Below are 22,399 nucleotides of genomic sequence, written 5' to 3' on the forward strand. Positions count from 1 at the left end.
ACAGGAGACTTGCTGTCTGTGTCGACCAATGGCGTGCATGCGCAGTGTCACCCTGGATGATGCGAACCGTGACGTTGGGGTATAGGCTACAATTCGTTGTGCGTCCCTCACGTTTTTACGATATCATTACTTCGACTGTTCCAGAGGCCTCAGCGCCCGTTTTGAGGGAGGAGATTTCTTCCCTTCTCCAGAAGCAGGTAATCCAAGTGGTTCCTATGTCAGATGCCCAAGAACACTGGTACAACCAGTATTTCCTGGTTCCCAAAAGGGGTAGGACTTTGCATCCCATTTTGGGCTTGCATGCCCTAAACAAGCACCTCAGGGTCTACAAATTCAGAATGCTCACGAACATTCGGATGTCAGTGCACCCAGGTGATTGGTTCACCCCCATCGACCTGAAGGACACGTACTTTCATGTGGCACTATATTTCCATCATAGAAAGTTCCTGAGGTTCTGATTCGAGGCTGCAGCCTCTGGTTTCTGGTCATCACTTTCAGGTTTTCCGTCTCGCCACACAAGTTGTGGAGGCGGATTTGGCACATATGCAGTGTCTGGGGCTTAGGATATTGGACTACATTTACATTACATTTAAGTCATTTAGCAGACGCTCTTATCCAGAGCGACTTACAAATTGGTGCATTCACCTTATGACATCCAGTAACCCACTTACAATAGGCATCTAAATCTTTTAAGGGGGGGGGTGAGAAGGATACTTTATCCTATCCTAGTATCCTTAAAGAGTGGTTTCAGTGTCTCCGAAGTGTGATTGACTCCGCTGTCCTGGCGTCGTGAGGGAGTTTGTTCCACCATTGGGGGCCAGGCAGCGAACAGTTTTGACTGCTGAGCGGAACTGTTACTTCCTCAGTGTAGGAGCAGAGCACCAGAGGTGGATGAACGCATGCCCTTGTTGTGTAGGGCCTGATCAGAGCCTGAGGTACTGAGGTGCCGTTCCCCTCACAGCTCCGTAGCAACACCATGTCTTGTAGCGATGCGAGCTTCAACTGGAAGCCAGTGGAGAGAGCGGAGGACGCGGTGACGTGAGAGAACTTGGGAAGGTTGAACAACCAGACGGGCTGCGGCGTTCTGGATGGTTGTAGGGTTTAATGGCACAGCAGGAAGCCAGCCAACAGCGAGTTGCAGTAATCAGCGGAGATGACAAGTGCCTGGATTAGGACCTGCGCCGCTTCCTGTGTAGGCAGGTCGTACTCTGCGGATGTTGTAGAGCATGAACCTACAGGAACGGGCCACCGCCTTGATGTTAGTTGAAACGACAGTGGTGTCCAGATCACGCCAAGGTTCTTAGCGCTCTGGAGGAGACACAATGGATTGTCAACCGTGATGGCGAGATCATGGAACGGCAGTCCTTCCCCGAGGAAGAGCAGCTCCGTCTTGCCGAGGTTCAGCTTGAGGTGTGATCCGTCATCCACACTGATATGTCTGTCAGACATGCAGAGATGCGATTCGCCACCTGGTCATCAGAAGGGGAAGAGAAGATTAGTGTGTTCGTCTGCATAGCAATGATGAGAGACCATGTGAGGTTATGACAGAGCCAAGTGACTTTGTGAGTATAGCGAGAATAGGAGAGGGCCTAGAACAGAGCCCTGGGGGACACCAGTGTGAGAGCACGTGGTGAGGAGACAGATTCTCGCCACGCCACCTGTAGGAGCGCACCTGTCAGTAGGACGCAATCCAAGTCCGCGCCGAGATGCCCAACTCGGAGAGTGAGAGAGGATCTGATGGTTCACAGTATCGAAGGCAGCCGATAGGTCTAGAAGGATGAGAGCAGAGGAGAGAGAGTTAGCTTTAGCAGTGCGGAGCGCCTCCGTGATACAGAGAAGAGCAGTCTCAGTTGAATGACTAGTCTGTAAACCTGACTGATTTGGATCAAGAAGGTCATTCTGAGAGAGATAGCGGAGAGAGCTGGCCAAGGACGGCACGTTCAAGATTTGGAGAGAAAAGAAAGAAGGGATACTGGTCTGTAGTTGTTGACATCGGAGGGATCGAGTGTAGGTTTTTTCAGAAGGGGTGCAACTCTCGCTCTCTTGAAGACGAAGGACGTAGCCAGCGGTCAGGATGAGTTGATGAGCGAGGTGAGGTAAGGGAGAAGGTCTCCGGAAATGTCTGTGAGAAGAGAGGAGGGATAGGGAAAGCGGCAGGTTGTTGCGCCGGCCGCCTCACAAGACGCGAGATTTCATCTGGAGAGAGGAGAAAAGAGTCAGAGCACAGGGTAGGCCAGTGTGAGCAGAACCACGTGTCTTTGACTTAGCAAACGAGGATCGGATGTCGTCGACCTTCTTTTCAAAATGGTTGACGAAGTCATCTGCAGAGAGGAGGGGGGGGGGGGAGGAGGAATTCAGGGGGGGGAGAAGGAGAAGGTGGCAAAGAGCTTCCTAGGGTTAGAGGCAGATGCTTGGAATTTAGAATGGTAGAAAGTGCTTTAGCAGCAGAGACAGAAGAGGAAAATGTAGAGAGGAGGAGTGAAAGGATGCCAGTCCGCAGGGAGGCGAGTTTTCCTCCATTCCGCTCGGCTGCCCGAGCCCTTTCTGGAGCTCGCAATGAGTCGTCGAGCACCGGAGCGGGAGGAACCGAGCCGGCCTGGAGATAAGGGACACTAGAAGTCAAAGATGCAGAAAGAGGAGAGGAGGGTTAGAACAGAATCAGGAATAGTTGGAGAAGGTTTGCACAGAGAAAGATATAGGATTAAAGAGAGGGTACGGCGCAGAACGAGTTGGACGCGCACGATAACCATCCATATTCATGAACTAGAAGTGTTGCTAAACGGTAGACAGTTCTGGTTGCTTTTTGTTATAGGGAAGTGACGAAGCTCACAGACAGGACAAAGAATTACAAGTATGGCGAGACTTGGAGGGGAGTTGCAATGAGGTTAGTGGAAGAACAGCATCTAGTAAAGATGAGGTCGAGCGTATTGACTACCTGGACAATTGGCTGGTGGAAGCAGAGTCGATGGAGATGGTTTCCCATGTTCAGTCTGTCTGGTACAAGCATTATGTCTGTACATTGAGCGGACCAGGAGTGACCAATTTCTTGTCTGTTTTGCTAATCTGGCTCTGGCATATGACAGCAAAAGTCAGGAATTACCTAACCCCACTTCCCGGCACACCATAATTGTCTGTAAACAAATCTGTGCACCCAGATGCAATTCAATGCATAGTAAATTTACTGTTGAAGAAAAAGCCTCTTTATAATTTGCGATATGGTATAGGCTATACTTAAGCAGAGGAGTTTTTAGGATTTCCACACACGGGGAACAGTTAGCAGGATCAGATTTTTCTTTTCTTTTTAAAAACACATTTCATGCAATTCTACGTCAGTTACATGATAGAAGACATACGATGAATATTTTTTTAGCAATACACAAATGACCAAAATGAGTGGCTACTCTGACACTGAAAAACTATCATCATTCTGGTCTTGAATTCAAACAAAGTTGTTATCAAGGCAAAGGTTGGCTACTTTGAAATATAAAATATATTTTCATTTGTTTAACCTGTTTGGGATAGGGGGCAGCATTTTCACTTTTGCATGAAATGCGTGCCCAGAGTAAACTGCCTGCTACTCTGTCCCAGATGCTAATATGTGCATATTATTAGTAGTATTGGATAAAAAACACTCTGAAGGTGCTAAAACTGTTTGAATGATGTCTGTGAGTATAACAGAACTCATATGGCAGGCGAAAACCTGAGAAAAATCCAACCAGGAAGTGTGAAATCTAAGGTTTGGAGTTTTTCAAAGCTTGGCCTACCGAATACACAGTGTCTATGCGGTTACGTTGCACTTCCTAAGGCTTCCACTAGATGTCAACCGTCTTTAGAAACTTGTTTCAGCCTTCTGCTATAAAGGAGGGGGGAATGGGAGCTGAATGAGTCAGTGGTCTGGCAGAGTGTCTCAGGCTCGTGACGCGCGCTCCCGACAGAGTTAGCTCTCGTTCCAGTGCTTTGCTACAGACGATGGAATTCTCCGGTTGGAACATTATTGATGATTTATGTTAAAACCATCCTAAAGATTGATTCCATACATCGTTTTATATGTTTCTACGACCTGTAATGGAACTTTTCGAGTTTTTGTCTGGACCTAGTGCTCATGAAGATGGATTACTGGGCTGAACACGCTAACAACTAGTGGCTATTTGGACATAAATTATGGACTTTATGGAACTTTATGGAACAAATCAGTCATTTATTGTCGAACTGGGATTCCTGGGAGTGCATTCTGATGAAGATCATCAAAGGTAAGTGAATATTTATCATGTTATTTCTAACATCTGTTGACTCCAACATGGCGGAAATTTCTTTGGCTGGATTGGGCTCTGAGCGCCGTACTCAGATTATGCTTTTTCCGTAAAGTTTTTTTGAAATCTGACACAGCGGTTGCATTAAGGAGAAGTCTATCTTTAATTCTGTGAWTAACACTTGTATCTTTTATCYATGTTTATTATGAGTATTTCTGGGATTTCTGTGGCTATCTGCAAYATCACCGGATGTTTTGGAATCAAAACATTACTGCACGTAACGCGCCAATGTAAACTGAGATTTTGGGATATAAATATGCACATTATCGAACAAAACATACATGTATTGTGTAACATGATGTCCTATGAGTGTCATCTGATGAAGATCATCAAAGGTTAGTGATTCATTTTATCTATATTTCTGCTTTTTGTGACTCCTATCTTTTGCTGGAAAATGGTTGTGTTTTTTTTACTTGGCTCTGAACTAACATAATCATATGTTGTGCTTTCGCTGTAAAGCCTTTTTGAAATCGGACACGATGGGTAGATTAACAAGATGTTTATCTTTCATTTGCTGTATTGGACTTGTTAATGTGTGAAAGTTACATATTTCTAAAAAGTATTTTTGAATTTCACGCGCTGCCTTTTCAGCGGAATGTTGTCGAGGGGTTCCGCTAGCGGAATGTTGTGTAAATCAAAGATACAAACCCTCAAAAAATCTATTTTAATTCCAGGTTGTAAGGCAACAAAATATGAAAAATGCCAAGGGGGTGAATACTTTCGCAAGCCACTGTATGCACTACTCATTATTGTTTGGGGGATTTTAAAGTGAAACATGGCCTTTAAGAGTCTATTGACGCACCTGTGCATGAATCTAAGTAACATAATAAAACAAATCCCTATCAAAATCCGTTAGTTTAAGCTAGAGATATCAGGTTTTTTCTGAGCCTGTGTGATGTCGGATGTGGAATCTGAAACCACTTGAAGCTGGGATGTCCCTCCTACAATTTCATTTGCTCTCCGACTGTCCATCAACTCCTTGCTGAGCCCTACGTCACAGCCACTGACAAAGCACATGTCTGCAATCGTTACATCGTAGCACAGCAGGAGAGAGTGGTTTATCACGGTAGCACATTGAGATCGATTTATAGCCATTAATCTAAAAGAATTCCAGATTTTAAACAAAAAACACGTTTGTCATAGACAGACAATATTAAAATGAGAAGAAAGGAGAGTTCCTAACAAGTTCAGGGAACCAGGTTAGAGCTCTGTGAGACATTCACAGCTATGGGTGCAGACGTTTTGATCAAGAGACCTTTAGAAAATATGCACATTTTCTCTAACACTAAATATGTATTTTACAGTTATAAGGAATGTGAAATCTTATAGTTAGTTGTTTTAAAATTTGATAATACTATATTTAGAAAGCATATAAGTAATTTCAAGCTTTGTTCATGCAATTTTGTTGAATAGGAGATACATCACATAATTTTTTTAAATATTTTCGTATTTTTTAGCATATTTGTACTGTGTACTTGAGCTTGTGTCCTCAAAAGTGACTACACCTCAGCAATATATAACTATTTTGACCAGAAAGGTGATTTTGAACATTTATTTGAGTAAACGATAAATTATTGTTTATGGCCCTCATGATAAATAATTACTTTTGGGGATTACGCAGATTACATTCAATTAAGGTATCTTTACTTTTACTAAAGTATGACATATATAATACATACATGATATAATACATGACATATATAATACATACAATGGGCTTCAGCCCCGGTAAGCCCCTGCATTACTCCGGACCTGCTTGAGAGAAAGCTAATGCTCAGTTAGACACATCTGTAGATGTGTCTATCTCAGCATCATAAAAGCTGTTAGTATTTCAACCCAAAAACATATGCATCAAAGCCGAACTGAAATCTTATCAGAAACATGTTGGGTCATTTTCACAGAAAAATATTTCACAGGAGTTATAGCATTTTCTTCCTGGTCCCTAAATGTCTTTGCTCCATGAAAGAAGCAGAGATGACAGAGAAAACTTTACCAATGTCAACTAGATTAAAGAATCCATTTATGGCATTCTGGCGCCCGTCAAAAAACAATTAGCCTGCATGGTCAATCCGACGTCTGCAGTGGCCGTACAGCATTTAATGTGATGCGGCCACTGCAGAAGGAAAAACATTCATACTTCTTGCGCTTCTCTGAACAGAGCAGAACTGTTGTGAAGGAAGAAGTCAAGTAAGTAGGTTTCAGGACCTCCTGCCCCCAACTACCGTCAACCAATCATGTCAAATCGGAGCTATACAGAGCCCTCCGCATTGTTACAACATGTGGGTGGTTTAAGGCGATGCGGTACAGAGTTCGATTTGGCCTGCCACAAGCCTCCGGAGGCTTCGAAACTGCGTTACACCTTCCATACTGAGCCTCCGGACCACATTGCCAGATCAAGCATAAATTGCCTCAGATTTTCATTTTATCACATATAGTCAGACGGTCGTGGATTGGTTATTAGCAAGTGCGGGCGGAACAAACAGCTGACCCGCTGACCACTAGTAGGCGCCCACTCCACCTGGGGTCTGGTGGCATCTTGGGCAGAGATATTTGTGTTGCGGCGAGTTGGGCATCACCACACATTGTTATGAGGTTTTATCGCTTGGATGTCTCTACCCCCAGTGTAGCCCGCTGGCCACAGTGTGCTTATTATGGCTGGGGCAGGAGATGGTCAATAGCCAGTGTGCAGATTGAACCCAGGTACTGCAGGTTTTCCTGTCCAGTTGCAACTCTGGGCGGTCTGCCATGGGCCTTTTTTGTTGGTGTCTGCTGGGTTCGCCTTGCGGCGTGATTTCATGTACCCATTGCGGTGTTGTACAGAGCTGAAAGGGAACGAAGTTATGGCGAACTACTGTTCCCTGAAGGACCGAAACAAGGTACAACACCTGTTCGGCCTGTGCCGCCACTTCTGGGCTCGGTGAAGAGAGGTACTGAATTGATGGAATTAATCCGTGTCTCGGGTTAATCGCCTGTGTAAAACAGGGCTTCCGGTGAGGCAGTGTTCATTGGCTTTGTCAGGCGTGATTCGTTTGTTCTTCAATAGAGGGCGATATTTAAAATAAATAAAAAATAGAATGACAAAGCTGTAAAACATTATCCTAAATATAAACCATACATTTAGTGAATAGCATTGGTGTTTAATATGTGGTTTCAGTATGAAATATCCGGTATAATTTTATTTCAACAATATGGACAATATGGATACATTTTTAAAGTTATTCAAGTATAAGTTACCAACAAGTTACTATAGATTGTCATCGATTTTGTGTTAATTACCAAAATGACTGCAGATTCCGGTAACTTTGCAACCCTAGTCATAACTGTACGATATAAAACACCAGTCTCTCTTTTACCTTCATTTATTAAAGAGACTCCCTTTAATTTGGTACGAGGCAGAGAGAGAGCCAGAGCGAGAGAGACAGCAAATCACAATCTATGGATTCGTCCTTTCAGAGTGCCCACATGTTTGAATAGATTAGACTGCAAAAGAATGTCTGGAGGGAGAGGAGGGAGGAGAGGAGAAGAGATGAGAGGATGGAGAGAAGAGGAGGGAGGAAAGCGTGCTAGACATTCTCTCAACAGGAATGTCTGAATCCAACATGGCTGTAGCGGGGAGAAATGGAGTGCCATTGTCCCTCATTAGTGACAGGGGTCCTAGGCTTCACCCCAATGGTAAAATGGACAGAATACAGCACAGAGCTGCAGAACAGCAAACTATAGGTTGTCTAAGTCTGAGAAGTAGTGTTGGTTACCTCTAGTCCTCATTGGTCTTTAATCCCCCTTTATAAGGATCTGAGCACATCTCTACTTCTGTTAGTTGTAGTTATATTGAGAAATCTTTCATTTGACTAATATACAGTTGAAGTCGGAAGTTTACATACACTTAGGTTGGAGTCATTAAAACTCGTTTTTCAACCACTCCACAAATTTCTTGTTAACAAACTATAGTTTTGGCAAGTCGGTTAGGACATCTACTTTGTGCATGACACAAGTAATTTTTCCAACAATTGTTTACAGACAGATTATTTCAATTATAATTCACTGTATCACAATTCCAGTGGGTCAGAAGTTTACATACACTAAGTTGACTGTGCCATTAAACAGCTTGGAAAATTCCAGAAAATGATGTCATGGCTTTAGAAGCTTCTGATAGACTAATAACAATCATTTGAGTCAATTGGAGGTGTACTTGTGGATGTATTTCAAGGCCTACCTTCAAACTCAGTGCCTCTTTGCTTGACATCATGGGAAAGTCAAAAGAAATCAGCCAAGACCTCAGAAAAAGAATTGTAGACCTCCACAAGTCTGGTTCATCCTTGGGAGCAATTTCCAAACGCCTGAAGGTACCACGTTCATCTGTACAAATAATAGTGCGCAAGTATAAACACCATGGGACCACGGAGCCGTCATACCGCTCAGGAAGGAGACACGTTCTGTCTCCTAGAGATGAACGTACTTTGGTGCAAAAAGTGCAAATCAATCCCAGCACAACAGCAAAGGACCTTGTGAAAATGCTAAAGTAAACAGGTACAAAAGTATCTAGTTCCACAGGAAAACGGGTCCTATATCGACATAACCTGAAAGGCCGCTCAGCAAGGAAGAATACACTGCTCCAAAACCACCATAAAAACGCCAGACTACGGTTCGCAACTGCACATGGGGACAAAGATAACACTTTTGGGAGAAATGTCCTCTGGTCTGATGAAACAAAACAAAAAAACTGTTTGGCCATAATGACCATCGTTATGTTTGTAGGAAAAATGGGGGGCTTGCAAGCCGAAGAACACCATCCCAACCGTGAAGCACGGGGGTGGCAACATCATGTTGTGGGGGTGCTTTGCTGCAGGAGGGACTGGTGCACTTCACAAAATAGATGGCATCATGAGGGAGGAAAATTATGTGGATATATTGAAGCAACATCTCAAGACATCAGTCAGGAAGTTAAAGCTTGGTCGCAAATGGGTCTTCCAAATGGACAATGACCCAAAGCATACTTCCAAAATTGTGGCAAAATGGCTTAAGGATAACAAAGTCAAAGTATTGGAGGGGTCATCACAAAGCCCTGACCTCAATCCTATAGAAAATATGTGGGCAGAACTGAAAAAGCGTGTGCGAGCAAGGAGGCCTACAAACCTGACTTAGTTACACCAGCTCTGTCAGGAGGAATGGGCCAAAATTCACCCAACTTATTATGGGAAGCTTGTGGAAGGCTACCCGAAATGTTTGACCCAAGTTAAACAATTTAAAGGCAATGCTACCAAATACTAATTGAGTGTATGTAAACTTCTGACCCACTGGGAATGTGATGAAATAAATAAAAGCTGAAATAAATAATTCTCTCTACTATTATTCTGACATTTCACATTCTTAAAATAAAGTGGTGATCCTAACTGACCTAAGACAGGGAATTTTACTAGGATTAAATGTCAGGAATTGTGGAAAAACGGAGTTTAAATGTATTTGGCTAAACTGTATGTAAACTTCCGACTTCAACTGTAATTTCTGTGGGTGGACCATGGAAAATCATGTGGAATCTGGAACTGTTCCAGCCATTCTATTTCTTCATCCCAATCAATCAATTCATGAATCAACAAATCAATCACCTGGTACACCAGGTTACAACCTTTGACCTCCACCTACCTGAAGAGCAGCAGAATCACCACGGCGATGGACAGGAAGAACAGGGAGGTGCCGTAGCCAATGGAGTAGATCAGCTTCACCGTGGCAAAGTATGACTCCTGCATGGTTCACATACAGAGAAGCAGACATCACAGTAGGAGTGCTGATCTAAGTTCAGGTCTGACCGTGTGCCCTATCCATATACATGTTATTCATTATGAACTAAAAGGCCAAACTGATCCTATACCAGCATTACAACTTTGACTGTAAATATGGGCCCAGTTTCCTGCAAAAGTTGGCATTTATAAAAAATTTAACTTGTCCTTACCTCCACGCAAACTGAAGAGCTTGTGTACGTACATTTTCTTGTGGTCGAAGTATTATATGGCAAGCAGACAGGAAAATATTTTGTGCAAATGGGGGATATGATGACAGGCTTATCGAGAAAAAAATATTTAAAAAAATGGGAAAATAAGATGCAGGCGTTTACCGTTAGTGAGAAATGCAAAAATGTGTGTTTTATTTTTGGAATTAAAATAATTAGACTTGGAAATCTATTTTTCTTTTGTTTTCATAACCATTGCAGAATTTCTCACATTTTCTGGCTGTGATGGGTTCATATTCCCAAAGTATCCATATAACAAATTACCATGCTCATTTCTCATTTATATTGCACAAGATTAAAACATTTTGCCAACACCTCCAAAAACATTTGATCAAATGTGCCATTGCTCTTTCGTTTAGATACAACTATGGCCTAAATCCAATAGTTTCAAATTATACCTCAAATAAAGGGAGTTATTGTCACTATAAAGGGTGAATGGAGGAAGAGTTATAATGCTTGTTCACGCACGCACAGTATTAGGATGGATCTTACTGATAACGGGCATGCATATGTGATGCACCAAGTTTCAAAATCTCTATATTTTGAGACGTTCGTATCCTTATCAGAAATTGTGCACTCGGATATTTAGTGTGAAATTTACAAAACATTTGTAAATAAGGCCTCTGGACTTGTATTCATGGAGCCTCTCATAGTATGAGTGCTGATCTAGGATCAGTTCTGCCTTTTAGATCATAATGAATATGATTGTATGGACAGGCGGACCTGATCCTAGATCAGTAGTCCTTCTCTGAGACATGTAAATCCTGCTAACTGTCTCTTAATCATATCATTATTCATGACTCATACAAGTGATTCATCATAACATAATCCGCTCATGTCTACCGAATGAAAACCAGGCTATTCATGGTTGCCAATCACATCGTGTCTTCATGGACATGGTTAAGTTTTCAACTATGGTACTGATTATGTGAAGATACAAAAATCCAAGCCAAATCCTCTAATCTTGTTTACAGGAATGATCCACTAGACAAACAAAATACAACTAAATATCCATCCTCACTCTTTAAAAGGATAGAAATGTATTTATTACTAAGCTATAAAATTCTACACAAATGAGGGACATTTAGATATGGGTAGACTCTCCAAATTGTTATTGTTCCAAATAACTATATCGTTCCAAAATTGAAATTACATGGTCATTATATTCCGTTGAAATCAAATTCCAATAAATATATACAAACGAGAGACAATTACATATGAATAGACTCTCCAAATCGCTATCGGTCCGTCGTTGAAATGACATGGGTATATTCCACTTAAATGGACTACTCAATCAGTAGTGAGTAGGCTAATATCTAAGTTTAACAATGGATACTCAACCTTCCGCCAACAACCCCGTCATTCGTTTTTATTGTGTGCCATAATTGCACTTGATTCCAACATAGATTTACAGTACAGGCGAATGTAAATCTGCCCTTCAACAGACTCCCAACAGCAGGAAGCAATTTCATATGGTAAAATGTAGGATGTTTCAATTCAACGGACTGCAATGATGATTTTTGATTGTTTTTCTGGTGTCCAAACGTTGAATCCTGTCCACTAATATCATTTATGAAACACTCAAATGTCTATCTATTTCCTCCAAGGACCAGATGCAGCCAGGGCTAAGGTTGCAAAGGGACTGTATATTACTGAAACTTTTTAAATTGACCAGGAAACTACCAGAATTTTGGTAACTTTCAAGGATTTTAGGTAATCTATCACAAGATATCTAGTAGCCTTGTTGGATACTTCAGATTATCACAGCTGTGGTGTAATTATCTCTGGCCCTCTGTCTGTCCATAATCACATGTAAAATATATAAAACAATTAAATACGATTTAAAAAATAATATTAATAACAAAGCTGTAAAACATTATACTAAATATAAACCATCAACTTAGTGAATAACATGTGTTTAGTGTGAGGGTTTCAGTATAAAATATCCTTTAGATTTTTATTTTCACACTTTTACTTATTTTACTATGTCAATATGTATTTGTTGTCAGTGTTTTGGCATCAAACTGGTGGCTGTTGTAAACAAAGTCAATAGTTGGATGAGTTGCAGAGGTAATTAAAAATAATTTCATTGTTGATTAGATGCTTTTTTTCATTAATTAGGCTATTTTCTCTTGAACCATGTGGTCTATCTACAAAAAACATGAATACTATATATGAATACATATTTTTAAGTTATTCAAGTATAAATTACCAAAGTTACGATAGATTGCTATAGATTTTCTGTTAATTGCCAAAATGAACTTTGTTAATTACCGGTAGCTTTGCAACCCTAGTCCAGGGCTCACTTCCCTTAGTAAACAGTAGGAATCAAGCTACTTGTATTTAACCCTCTGTTTCCCATCATGTTTTGTGTGTAATTGTTTCATGTTATGTGGTGTTAATTTAAGCACTTTACTTTTATGCTCCGTTTTTTGAGAGCGTTTTATTTATGGAGTGCTCTCGTTTTTTGGAACTTTAATAAAAGGGCGCCTGTTCATTATACTCTGCTCTCCTGCACCTGACTTCGCCTCCAATACACCCTTGACAATATAGCTGTAGTTCAGTCGATTGCATTGACAGACAGCTGTAAAGCTATTGTTAGTAAAAACAGTACACTGCAGATGCTCATGATGACCACCCTGACCTTATCACATGACCCTTCTCTCTAAACTCTCTCTCACCTCTGGAATGTGAATGTTGTCATCCGCACTACAGGCTATGTGGTACGGGGGGAAGGGTCGAGACCATCCGTTGCTAGTGCAGTTTCGGCTGACTGACCCTGCTGAGGTAGAGGTCAAAGGTTAGGAGTCACCTGTGATGAGAAACAGAAGCACTATGGAGGGGCTGGACTATGGGCTGTCAGTCACTGCGACTGACAGGGATCGGAAGCCAATGGAAAACGGACAGAGAGAATTACTGTAAAAGAGAAAAGCATAACATAGTACCTGTATGTCATTGTATATTATTTGTATACTTTATACAGTACATCATGGTATCTCCACCCACACACGTTCTCCCCTGCCCTTCACTGTGACAAATGTCAACTGCACCTGTGTTATTCCCAAAAAGAGAGAAGACAGCAGGACAGGCCGTATGGAATGTCTCCCCAACCGCAGCATATGGCCAACACACCACAGAGTCCCAGAACGGTAGACAACCTTCAGGAGAGAGAGGGAGAATAAGAGAGGGAGAGAGACAGAGCCAGAGGTGGAAGGATAGAGAGCGAAAGAGACACAGATGAGAGAGACAGAGATAAAGGTGAAGTATGGTCTACTCAGTTACTTGTACATTTCTGTAAGAAAAGGTACAGTATGTTACTATAAATTCCAAAGCAACTTTGGTTTAGCAGTACATTACTGTAGATGTACAGTGATCAGTGGCGGCTGCTGAGTGGAGGATGGCATCAACACATTTACATTTACATTTAAGTCATTTAGCAGACGCTCTTATCCAGAGCGACTTACAAATTGGAAAGTTCATACATATTCATCCTGGTCCCCCCGTGGGGAATGAACCCACAACCCTGGCGTTGCAAGCGCCATGCTCTACCAACTGAGCCACACGGGACTGTGAAACATGGAATTGTATTTGATACAATTCCACTTATTCCGCTCCAGCCATTCCCACGAGCACATCCTCCCCAATTAAGGTGCCACCAACATCCTGCGACAGCGACGTAATGTAAAACCAAAGATTCTTCGGAATTTACGGTAAGATACTGTATCTTTGTACTGGCTGCCAGTAAGTTACCGTAAAAACAACAGGATTTTTTTCAGTGTACTTAATCGAAACCTAAACACAATACCAAGAATTTAATCTTGCTATAAATTACATACATACAGTTGAAGTCGGAAGTTTACATACACCTTAGCCAAATACATTTAAACTCAGTTTTTCACAATTCCTGACATGTAATCCTAGTAAAAAATCCCTGTCTTAGGTCAGTTAGGATCACCACTTTATTTAAGAATGTGAAATGTCAGAATAATAGTAGAGAGAATGATTTATTTCAGCTTTTATTTCTTTCATCACATTCCCAGTGGGTCAGAAGTTTATATACACTCAATTAGTATTTGGTAGCATTGCCTTTAAATTGTTTAACTTGGGTCAAACGTTTCGGGTAGCCTTCCACAAGCTTTTGGCCCATTCCTCCTGACATTGCTGGTGTAACTTAGTCAGGTTTGTAGGCCTCCTTGCTCGCACGCGCTTTTTCAGTTCATCCCAACAAATTTTCTATAGGTTTGAGGTCAGGGCTTTGTGATGGCCACTCCAAAACCTTGACTTTGTTGTCCCTAAGCCATTTTGCCACAACTTTGGAAGTATGGTTGGGGTCATTATTGTCCATTTGGAAGACCCATTTGCGACCAAGCTTTAACTTCCTGACTAATGTCTTGAGATGTTGCTTCAATATATCCACATAATTTTCCTGTCTCATGATGCCATCTATTTTGTGAAGTGCACTAGTACCTCCTGCATCAAAGCACCCCCGTGCTTCACGGTTGGGATGGTGTTCTTCAGCTTGCAAGCCTCCCCCTTTTTCCTCCAAACATAACGATGGTCATTATGGCCAAACAGTTCTATTTTTGTTTCATCAGACCAGAGGACATTTCTCCATGTGCAGTTGCATACCGGCTTTTTTATGGCGGTTTTTGAGCAGTGGCTTCTTCCTTGCTGAGCGGCCTTTCAAGTTATGTCGATATAGGACGCGTTTTACTGTGGTAATAGATACTGGTTTCCTCCAGCATCTTCACAAGGTTCTTTGCTGTTGTTCTGGGATTCATTTGCACTTTTTGCACCAAAGTACGTTCATCTCTAGGAGACAGAATGCGTCTCCTTACTGAGCTGTATGACGGCTGCGTGGTCCCATGGTGTTTATACTTGCGTACTATTGTTAGTACAGATGAACGTGGTACCTTCAGGCATTTGGAAATTGCTCCCAAGGATGAACCAGACTTGTGGAGGTCTACAATTGTTTTTCTGAGGTCTTGGCTGATTTCTTTTGATTTTCCCATGATGTCAAGTAAAGAGGCACTGAGTTTAAAGGTAGACCTTGAAATACATCCACAGGTACACCTCCAATTGACTCAAATGATGTCAATTAGTCTATCAGAAGCTTCTAAAGCCATGACATAATTTTCTGGAATTTTCCAAGCTGTTTAAAGGCACAGTCAACTTAGTGCATGTAAACTTCTGACCCACTGGAATTGTGATACAGTATATATCATATTATGTCTCGAGTATAGACAATCTATACTCGAGATCTAATCTATGAGCCGTAAACTGGAGTGAGAAAACATAATGGGTGATTCTAGGAGGATAATGTCACGGATACCTAGCATACTGTGGTTCTGCAATGCATCGAAGTTGAAAAGTACTGTCCTGTTTTCAACTGTACTGTGGTTCTGCTCTGCAATGTATCGAAGACAACGCCGCTCCTCCCTCTCCAGCTGAAAGATGTACTCGCAGTCTGGGTGCAGACTCGACAGAACCTGGCGAGAGGGGGGGCGGGGGGGGGGGGGGGAGCCAGAGACAGACAGACAAACAGAGAGCAAGAGAGAAACAGTGAAAGAGACAGAGAGAGGGGACGAGAGACTACTATTGGAACAAAAATGTAAACTATCGAGACAAAACTAATAATTCTCACCAGAAGTGTATGGAAGAACACTCAAGTCTCCCTCCAGCAACTCACCTACCCAGACTAGGCCTGATTGCCTAAATGGGTGTTACGTGACTATAGTCAGGCGAGAGTTCCATCAGGCCCCCTAGCAACATGCCTAGCAACAGAGGTATGAATGCCATCTACTGAAAGACAAGAGTCAGGATCTGGGGGATGGTAATCTACTTGATGCAACCTGGGGTCACAAAGTTTCTGCCTCTAAGACAGGCTGAGGGAGTCGGGTTTTCTACAGCCGCCCCAACATGTAAATAGTACATTTTTAACTCTGTAAAACCAGCTTACATGTCTTGTTGTCTAGCAAAATAATTTGTGGAAGGTACAGTACTAGGCAGCGCACACCACACGCAATCAACTTAGTCGAGATACGTTGAGTTTCCTTGAAGGCCTATTTGCCAGCGAAAATGTATAAATACCGTATACAGGGGGTATTTCGGAAAAGCAACAGGATGGTTTTTCAATGCCATCAATTCCTTCAAAACTATTTCTTTGAAGTTTTTCAATACATTTGAATATTTGCAGCTACTTTAAAAGTGAATACCTGCAGTCAACCTGTGCAATACATTAGGGAAAAAAGTGGATTGCGTTATTCAAGTCATATGTCGCATTATTTTCCATTATGAAGCTTACCGTAGTTCCCCAGAACAGTGGAGCCAGTCACATGTTTGTTTGTAAATTTCACAACGGGAGAAATCAGGAGCTGGCGAGTCCATAGCGTTCAATATCTGTCGGTGAGTCTCTGTTGTACAGCGCACATGAGGTGATGAAGATACACTTGTATGCAATTCACTACTAAATGTTTACCCTCAGATATCTTATAATGGCTTTCTGCCAGAAGCACGAGGACTAAATAAGTACACAATGAGCAATGATACAGTAGCTTGGCAATATACGAGCCGATGTGCAGAGGTACGATAGACAGGATAGATAATAAACACTAGCAGCAGCGTATGTAATGTATGGAAGTGTGTGTGTGGCAAATGTGTGCCTGTGTATACGTGTTGTGTGAGTGACTGTGTGTGTATGTATATGATTTGGAGTGTCAGTGTAAGTATGTTTGAGTGTGTGAGTAGAGTCCAGTGTGTGTGCATCCGTTTCCTGTAGTCCACGATCAGCTCATTTGTCTTGCCAACATTGAGGGGGAGGTTGTTGTCCTGGCACCACACTGCCAGGTGTCTGACCTCCTCCCTATAGCCTGTCTCATCATCGTTGGTGATCAGGCCTACTACCACTGTCGTGTCATCAGCAAACTTAATGATGGTGTTGGAGTTGTGCACGGCCACGCAGTCGTGGGTGAACAGGGAGTACAGGAGGGGAATTGGCACGCACCCTTGAGAGGCCTCCGTGTTGAGGGTCAGCGTGGCGGACGTGTTTTGACTACCGTCACCAACTGGGGGCAGTCCATCAAGAAGCCAGGATCCAGTTGCAGAGGGAGGCGTTCAGTCCCAGGGTCCTTAGCTTAGTGATGGGCTTGGAGGGCACTGTGTTGTTGAACGCTGAGCTGTAGACAATGCACAGCATTCTCATGTAGGTGTTCCTTCTGTCAAGGTGGGAAAGGTCAGTGTGGAGTGCAATAGAGATTGCGTCATCTGTGGATCAGTTTGTGCCATATGCACATTTTAGTGGGTCCAGGATTTCTGGGATGATGGTGTTGATGTGAGCCATGGCCAGCCTTTCAAAGCATTTCATGGATACAGATGTGAGTGCTATGGGCGGTAGTCATTTAGACAGATTACCTTGGCGTCCTTGGCACAGTTACTATGGTGGTCTGCTTGAAACATGTAGGTATTACAGACTGGGTCTGGGAGAGGTTGAAAATGTCAGTGAAGTCCTTGCCAGCTAGTCAGCGCATGCTCTGAGTATGCGTCCTGGTAATCTGTCTGGCACTGCGGCCTTGTGAATATTAACCTGCTTAAAAAGGTCTTACTCACATCGGCTACGAAGAGCGTGATTACACAGTCGTCCGGAACAGCTGGTGCTCTCAGACACGGTTCAGTGTTGCTTGCCTCGAAGCGAACATAGAAGGCATTTAGCTTGTCTGGTAGGCTTGCGTCACTGGGTAGCTCTCGGCTGGGTTTCCCTTTGTAATCCATGATAGTTTGCAAGCCCTGCCAAATCCAACGAGAGTCAGAGCCTGTGTTGTAGATTTCGATCTTTGTTCTGTATTGACTCTTTGCCTGTTTGATGATTCATTGGGGGGCATAGAGGGATTTCTTGTAAGTGGATTAGTGTCCTACTCCTTGAAAGCGGCAGCTCTAGCCTTTAGCTCAGTGCGGATGTTGACTGTAATCCATGGCTTCTGGTTGGGATTTGTACATACTATTAATGTGGGGACAACGTCGTCAATGCACTTATTAATGAACACGGTGACTGATGTGGTAAACTCTGGCTAACGAAACAGTCCTGTAGCTTAGCATGTGCTTCATCGGACCACTTCCATCTTGAATACGTCACTGGTACTTCCTGTTTGAGTTTTTGCTTCTAATCAGTAACCAGGAGGATAGATTTATGGTCAGAGGGCGAGAGTGGAGTAAATGTGATCTAGAGTTATTTTTCCTCTGGTTGGACAGGTGACATGCTGGTAGAAATGAGGTGAAATGGATTTCATTTTTCCTGCATTAAAATCCCAGGACACTAGGAGCGGCGCTTCTGGATGAGCATTTTCTTGTTTGTTTATAGCTCGTTGAGTGTGGTCTTAGTGCTAGCATCAGTTTGTGGTGGTAAATAGACAGCTTCCAGTCCTGGTCCAGTCCTGTTGTGTCTGTTTGCTGTTTTTCATTAAAACCCTCCCGTGCATGCATGGCTGTGTGTCCCCAGTTGCCGCCCTGTGAAAGTCAATGGCTGTAGGGCACTGGCGGAGAAGGAAGTCCCGCCGCCCCATGTCTCCACCCCTTCAGTGGCATGGATGGAGTGGGCAGTAAGGGGCAAGGTGCTCACAGTATCTGTGAGGCTGGGCTGTCCAGCAGGAGGTGTCCAGGCTGGGGGAGGAGGCCATCCCACGGAGGTGGGCCAGGCATCCTTGGACAGAATAGGGAAAGAAAGCTGGTCAGATGGTGTCTCTCCCACGGGGGCTGGATGTTAATCCAGGTCTGTAACTGGAGGCAGGCCCAGATCTGGTCTGGCCTGTGGATCCAGGGCTGGAGCTGGATCAGGCAGTGTGGCAGGGACAGGGCTGGACACCAGACCCAGTGCTGGTTGTGGGTCTAGCAGTGATATGTCCTCAGGGGCCGGTGAAGGCGATGGACCTAGGACTGATGCTGGGTCAGCTGATGAGCCAAGGACAGGAACAGGCTTCAGACACAAGGTTGGTTCTGAGTCGGCCAATGGAGATGGTCTGTCGACGGGAGTGGATTGCTGGACCAGGACTGGAACCAGGTCAGCCGGTGGGTCCGGGACAGGGCATCGGACCCAGGGCTAGGGCTGGGTCTGACAATGGGCCCAGGTCCGGGCTGAACTGGCCCTCCAGGACGGTAGTGGACATCGGGACCACTTGTGGAGGCACCGGCTGGGGTGCGGAGTGGAGCTCTGCCTGCTGCTGGGACAGCTCGGCCCTCTGTGGCAGTCGCTGGTCTGGCAGCACCACTGGTATCGGGTTAGCTGGCTGAAGCGCGTTGGACAACATGATTTGGTGCAGCGCTGGCAACTGCTCGGCTGGTTCAAGGACTGGCAACTGGAGCCATGGAGGCCAGGTTGGTTCCGATGCAGGCCTTGGCATTTGAATAGATGCCCGCTGAAGCATTGGTTTTGGTGGCAGCCCTGGCTCCACCTCTGGAGGCCGCTGGGCTGACTGGCGAGCTGGGAGCTGCGTAGCTGGCTGGAGCTAAGGGGTGCTACAGTAGTCCTGGTGGTCGCCTGATGAGCCGAAGGCTGGCGAGGACACTGGCTGGAGAAACTCCTGGGACGCTGGAGTCCGGGTGGCCTCTAAACTGGCCGGTTGCCTCTCAACACGTGTGAATGGCGGCTGGACCAGTGGCCGAAAAGGTGGCTCTCATATGTGATAAAAAGCACAGAAATCTACTTAACATGAACCAGGTTTCCATCCAATCCTTTTTATGCGAGTAAAGTAAGTTGGATAAAAAATGTCACGACAGGCCAGAAGGAAACAGCAAATTTGCTATTTTTTTGTGACAAAATGATCAGTAGAGTTGAAAATGCGATGGAAACCCATTTGTTTTTAACGTTGCATTTTTATGTGCACTACACAATCACGCACAGCTTTTTATCAGCAACAAGTCTATTTGATAGAAACACTTCTCCCCTGGGAAAATGCGCATACTGTTTTTCAACCTGGTAGGCCGAACATAGAAAATGTAAATGCGGACCACACAAATTAGTATAGTAAGTATTCATTTGTTGATATCATACTAAATTAATAATGGACAACTTACAAATTGCAATTCAGACAAAATTTTATGAATTTGCAAACATATGATATGTTACGAATTCCAATTTGGTGTTCCTAACGTTAGCTGGGTGGCTAATGGTAACATTAAATAGGTGGCTAACGTTAGCCAGGGGTTAGGGTTAAGGTTAGGGGAAGGGTTAGCTAGCATGCAAAGTAGCTACAAAGTAATACGTAGTTGCTAATTTGCAAAAATGCTAAAGTTGTCCCTGATGGAATTCGAACACGCAAACCTGACCAATCACCTTACTTTCGTTTTGTCTTAAGTAACAATCTGTCTTATGTAAACATACCAAACGTAACATATCATACTAATTTGAGTGTCCCGGATTTACATTTACTATTATTACGTCTAGTCTATGAGACCATGCTGGGTTTTTTTCGGATTGTAGAATATTTGTAATGAAAATCTTTCGCCAATTGGATTGAAACCTAGCTATTGACAGAGTCTATGTCCCAAATGGCACCCTATTCCCTATGTAGTGCACTACTTTTTTACCGGAGCCTGGACAATAGTAGTGCACTACTGCTACATAGGGAATTGGGTGTCATTTGGGACGCTCACAGACAGGTGAAAATGAACAGTGACTCATTTCGCCCATACATTATCTGGTACTTGGCAACGTTTTCCTATTAAAATACCTCTTGCTTTGGGCAAAACAAATCCATCTCCATTGGTGGTGTTAAGTGGAAATGTTTTGGAAAGAAAGGTGAGGGGAAGGGAGAGCGGCGAGTCAAATTCATTAATTCAGTTTGCTCTAAATGCCACATTCGTTTCAGTTAGGGCGTAGGTCATTGTCTCGCCACAATTCAATATGTACACAGGCAAAAACATCAGAGTCCTATAACTTTGAGCTGGACTACTCTGAATGACCAAGTACCTGTACCTTACAATTAGATGCCGATTATGGATGTCTGCTATAGTCTGTCTATCCGTCAATCTGTGAGTCTATCTGCTACAGACTGTCCCTATACCTACACTCCTGTATCAGATAGAAGTAGGATAATTAGATCAGTATTTGACATCAGTGGCCTTTCCCTCAGTCTAGTGTAGTCTAAGGACGTCTAGTGTAGTCTAAGATAAGGACGTCTGGTTCCCAGAAAGGAGATTGGGGGAGAAGGATAGACATAAATTGCATTTGATGAACGTTTCTGAGGCATGATTACACCTGCAGGGATGATTCTGTGTTAATGACTAGGGTTGCAAAATTTTGGGAACTTTCGATTAAATTCCCTAGGTTTTCTAGAAATCCTGGTCGGAGGATTCCAGATTTCCTGCTATTTCCTTCCTGAATTTATTGAAAGTTCCTGGAATCTTGCAACCCTAGTAATGACACACACAGTTGTACCTGGATGATCAGAGATGTGGACCAGGAAGATTATTAGAACTATTATCTTCCATGTGGGCAGTACAAGATAAAACATGCTCTTTACAAGACTGAGGAGGTAAAAGGAAGAGTGTGTTTGTGTGTGTATGTGTGTGTGTGTGTGTGTGTGCGTGCACTCGGCACGGAAGACAAGAGGCGCAACACATACAGTGCCTTCGCAAAGTATTCAGCCCCTTGACTTCTACATTTTGTTACGTTACAGGCTTATTCTGAAATGGATTACATTTTTGAATAATCTACACACACTACCCCATAACGACGAAGCTAAAAACGTTTTTTTTTAATAATGAAATATCACATTTCCATAAGTATTAAAGCACCTTTGGCAGCGATTACAGCATCAAGTGTTCTTGGGTATGACGCTACAAGCTTGGCACACCTGTATTTGTGGAGTTTCTCCCATTCTTCTCTGCAGATCCTCAAGCTCTATCAGGTTGGATGGGAAGCGTTGCTGCACAGCTATTTTCAGGTCTCTCCAGAGATGTTCGATTGCGTTCAAGTCCGGGCTCTGGCTGGGCCACTCAAGGACATTCAGAGACTTGCCCCGAAGCCACTCCCGCGTTGTCTTGGCTGTGTGCTTAGAGTCGTTGTCCTGTTGGAAGGTGAACCTTTGCCCCCAGT

The 22,399-nt window shown here is 43.4% G+C and overlaps 1 protein-coding gene across 1 annotated transcript in view; it reads right to left on the reverse strand.

The window, feature by feature from the left end:
- Positions 1-22,399, reverse strand: part of LOC111975398 (growth hormone-releasing hormone receptor-like) — a 55,139-nt gene that overhangs the window by 22,340 nt on the left and 10,400 nt on the right. Inside the window, exons 2-5 of the mRNA XM_024003668.1 lie at positions 15,647-15,803; positions 13,365-13,472; positions 12,996-13,093; positions 9,951-10,048 (exon numbers count right to left, since the gene is read on the reverse strand). Of these exons, the coding sequence (XP_023859436.1) occupies positions 9,951-10,048; positions 12,996-13,093; positions 13,365-13,472; positions 15,647-15,803 (461 nt within the window). The remainder of the gene's footprint in view (positions 1-9,950; positions 10,049-12,995; positions 13,094-13,364; positions 13,473-15,646; positions 15,804-22,399) is intronic.

The sequence above is a fragment of the Salvelinus sp. IW2-2015 genome, linkage group LG16 (assembly GCF_002910315.2).
Source record: "Salvelinus sp. IW2-2015 linkage group LG16, ASM291031v2, whole genome shotgun sequence".
NCBI lineage: Eukaryota > Metazoa > Chordata > Actinopteri > Salmoniformes > Salmonidae > Salvelinus > Salvelinus sp. IW2-2015.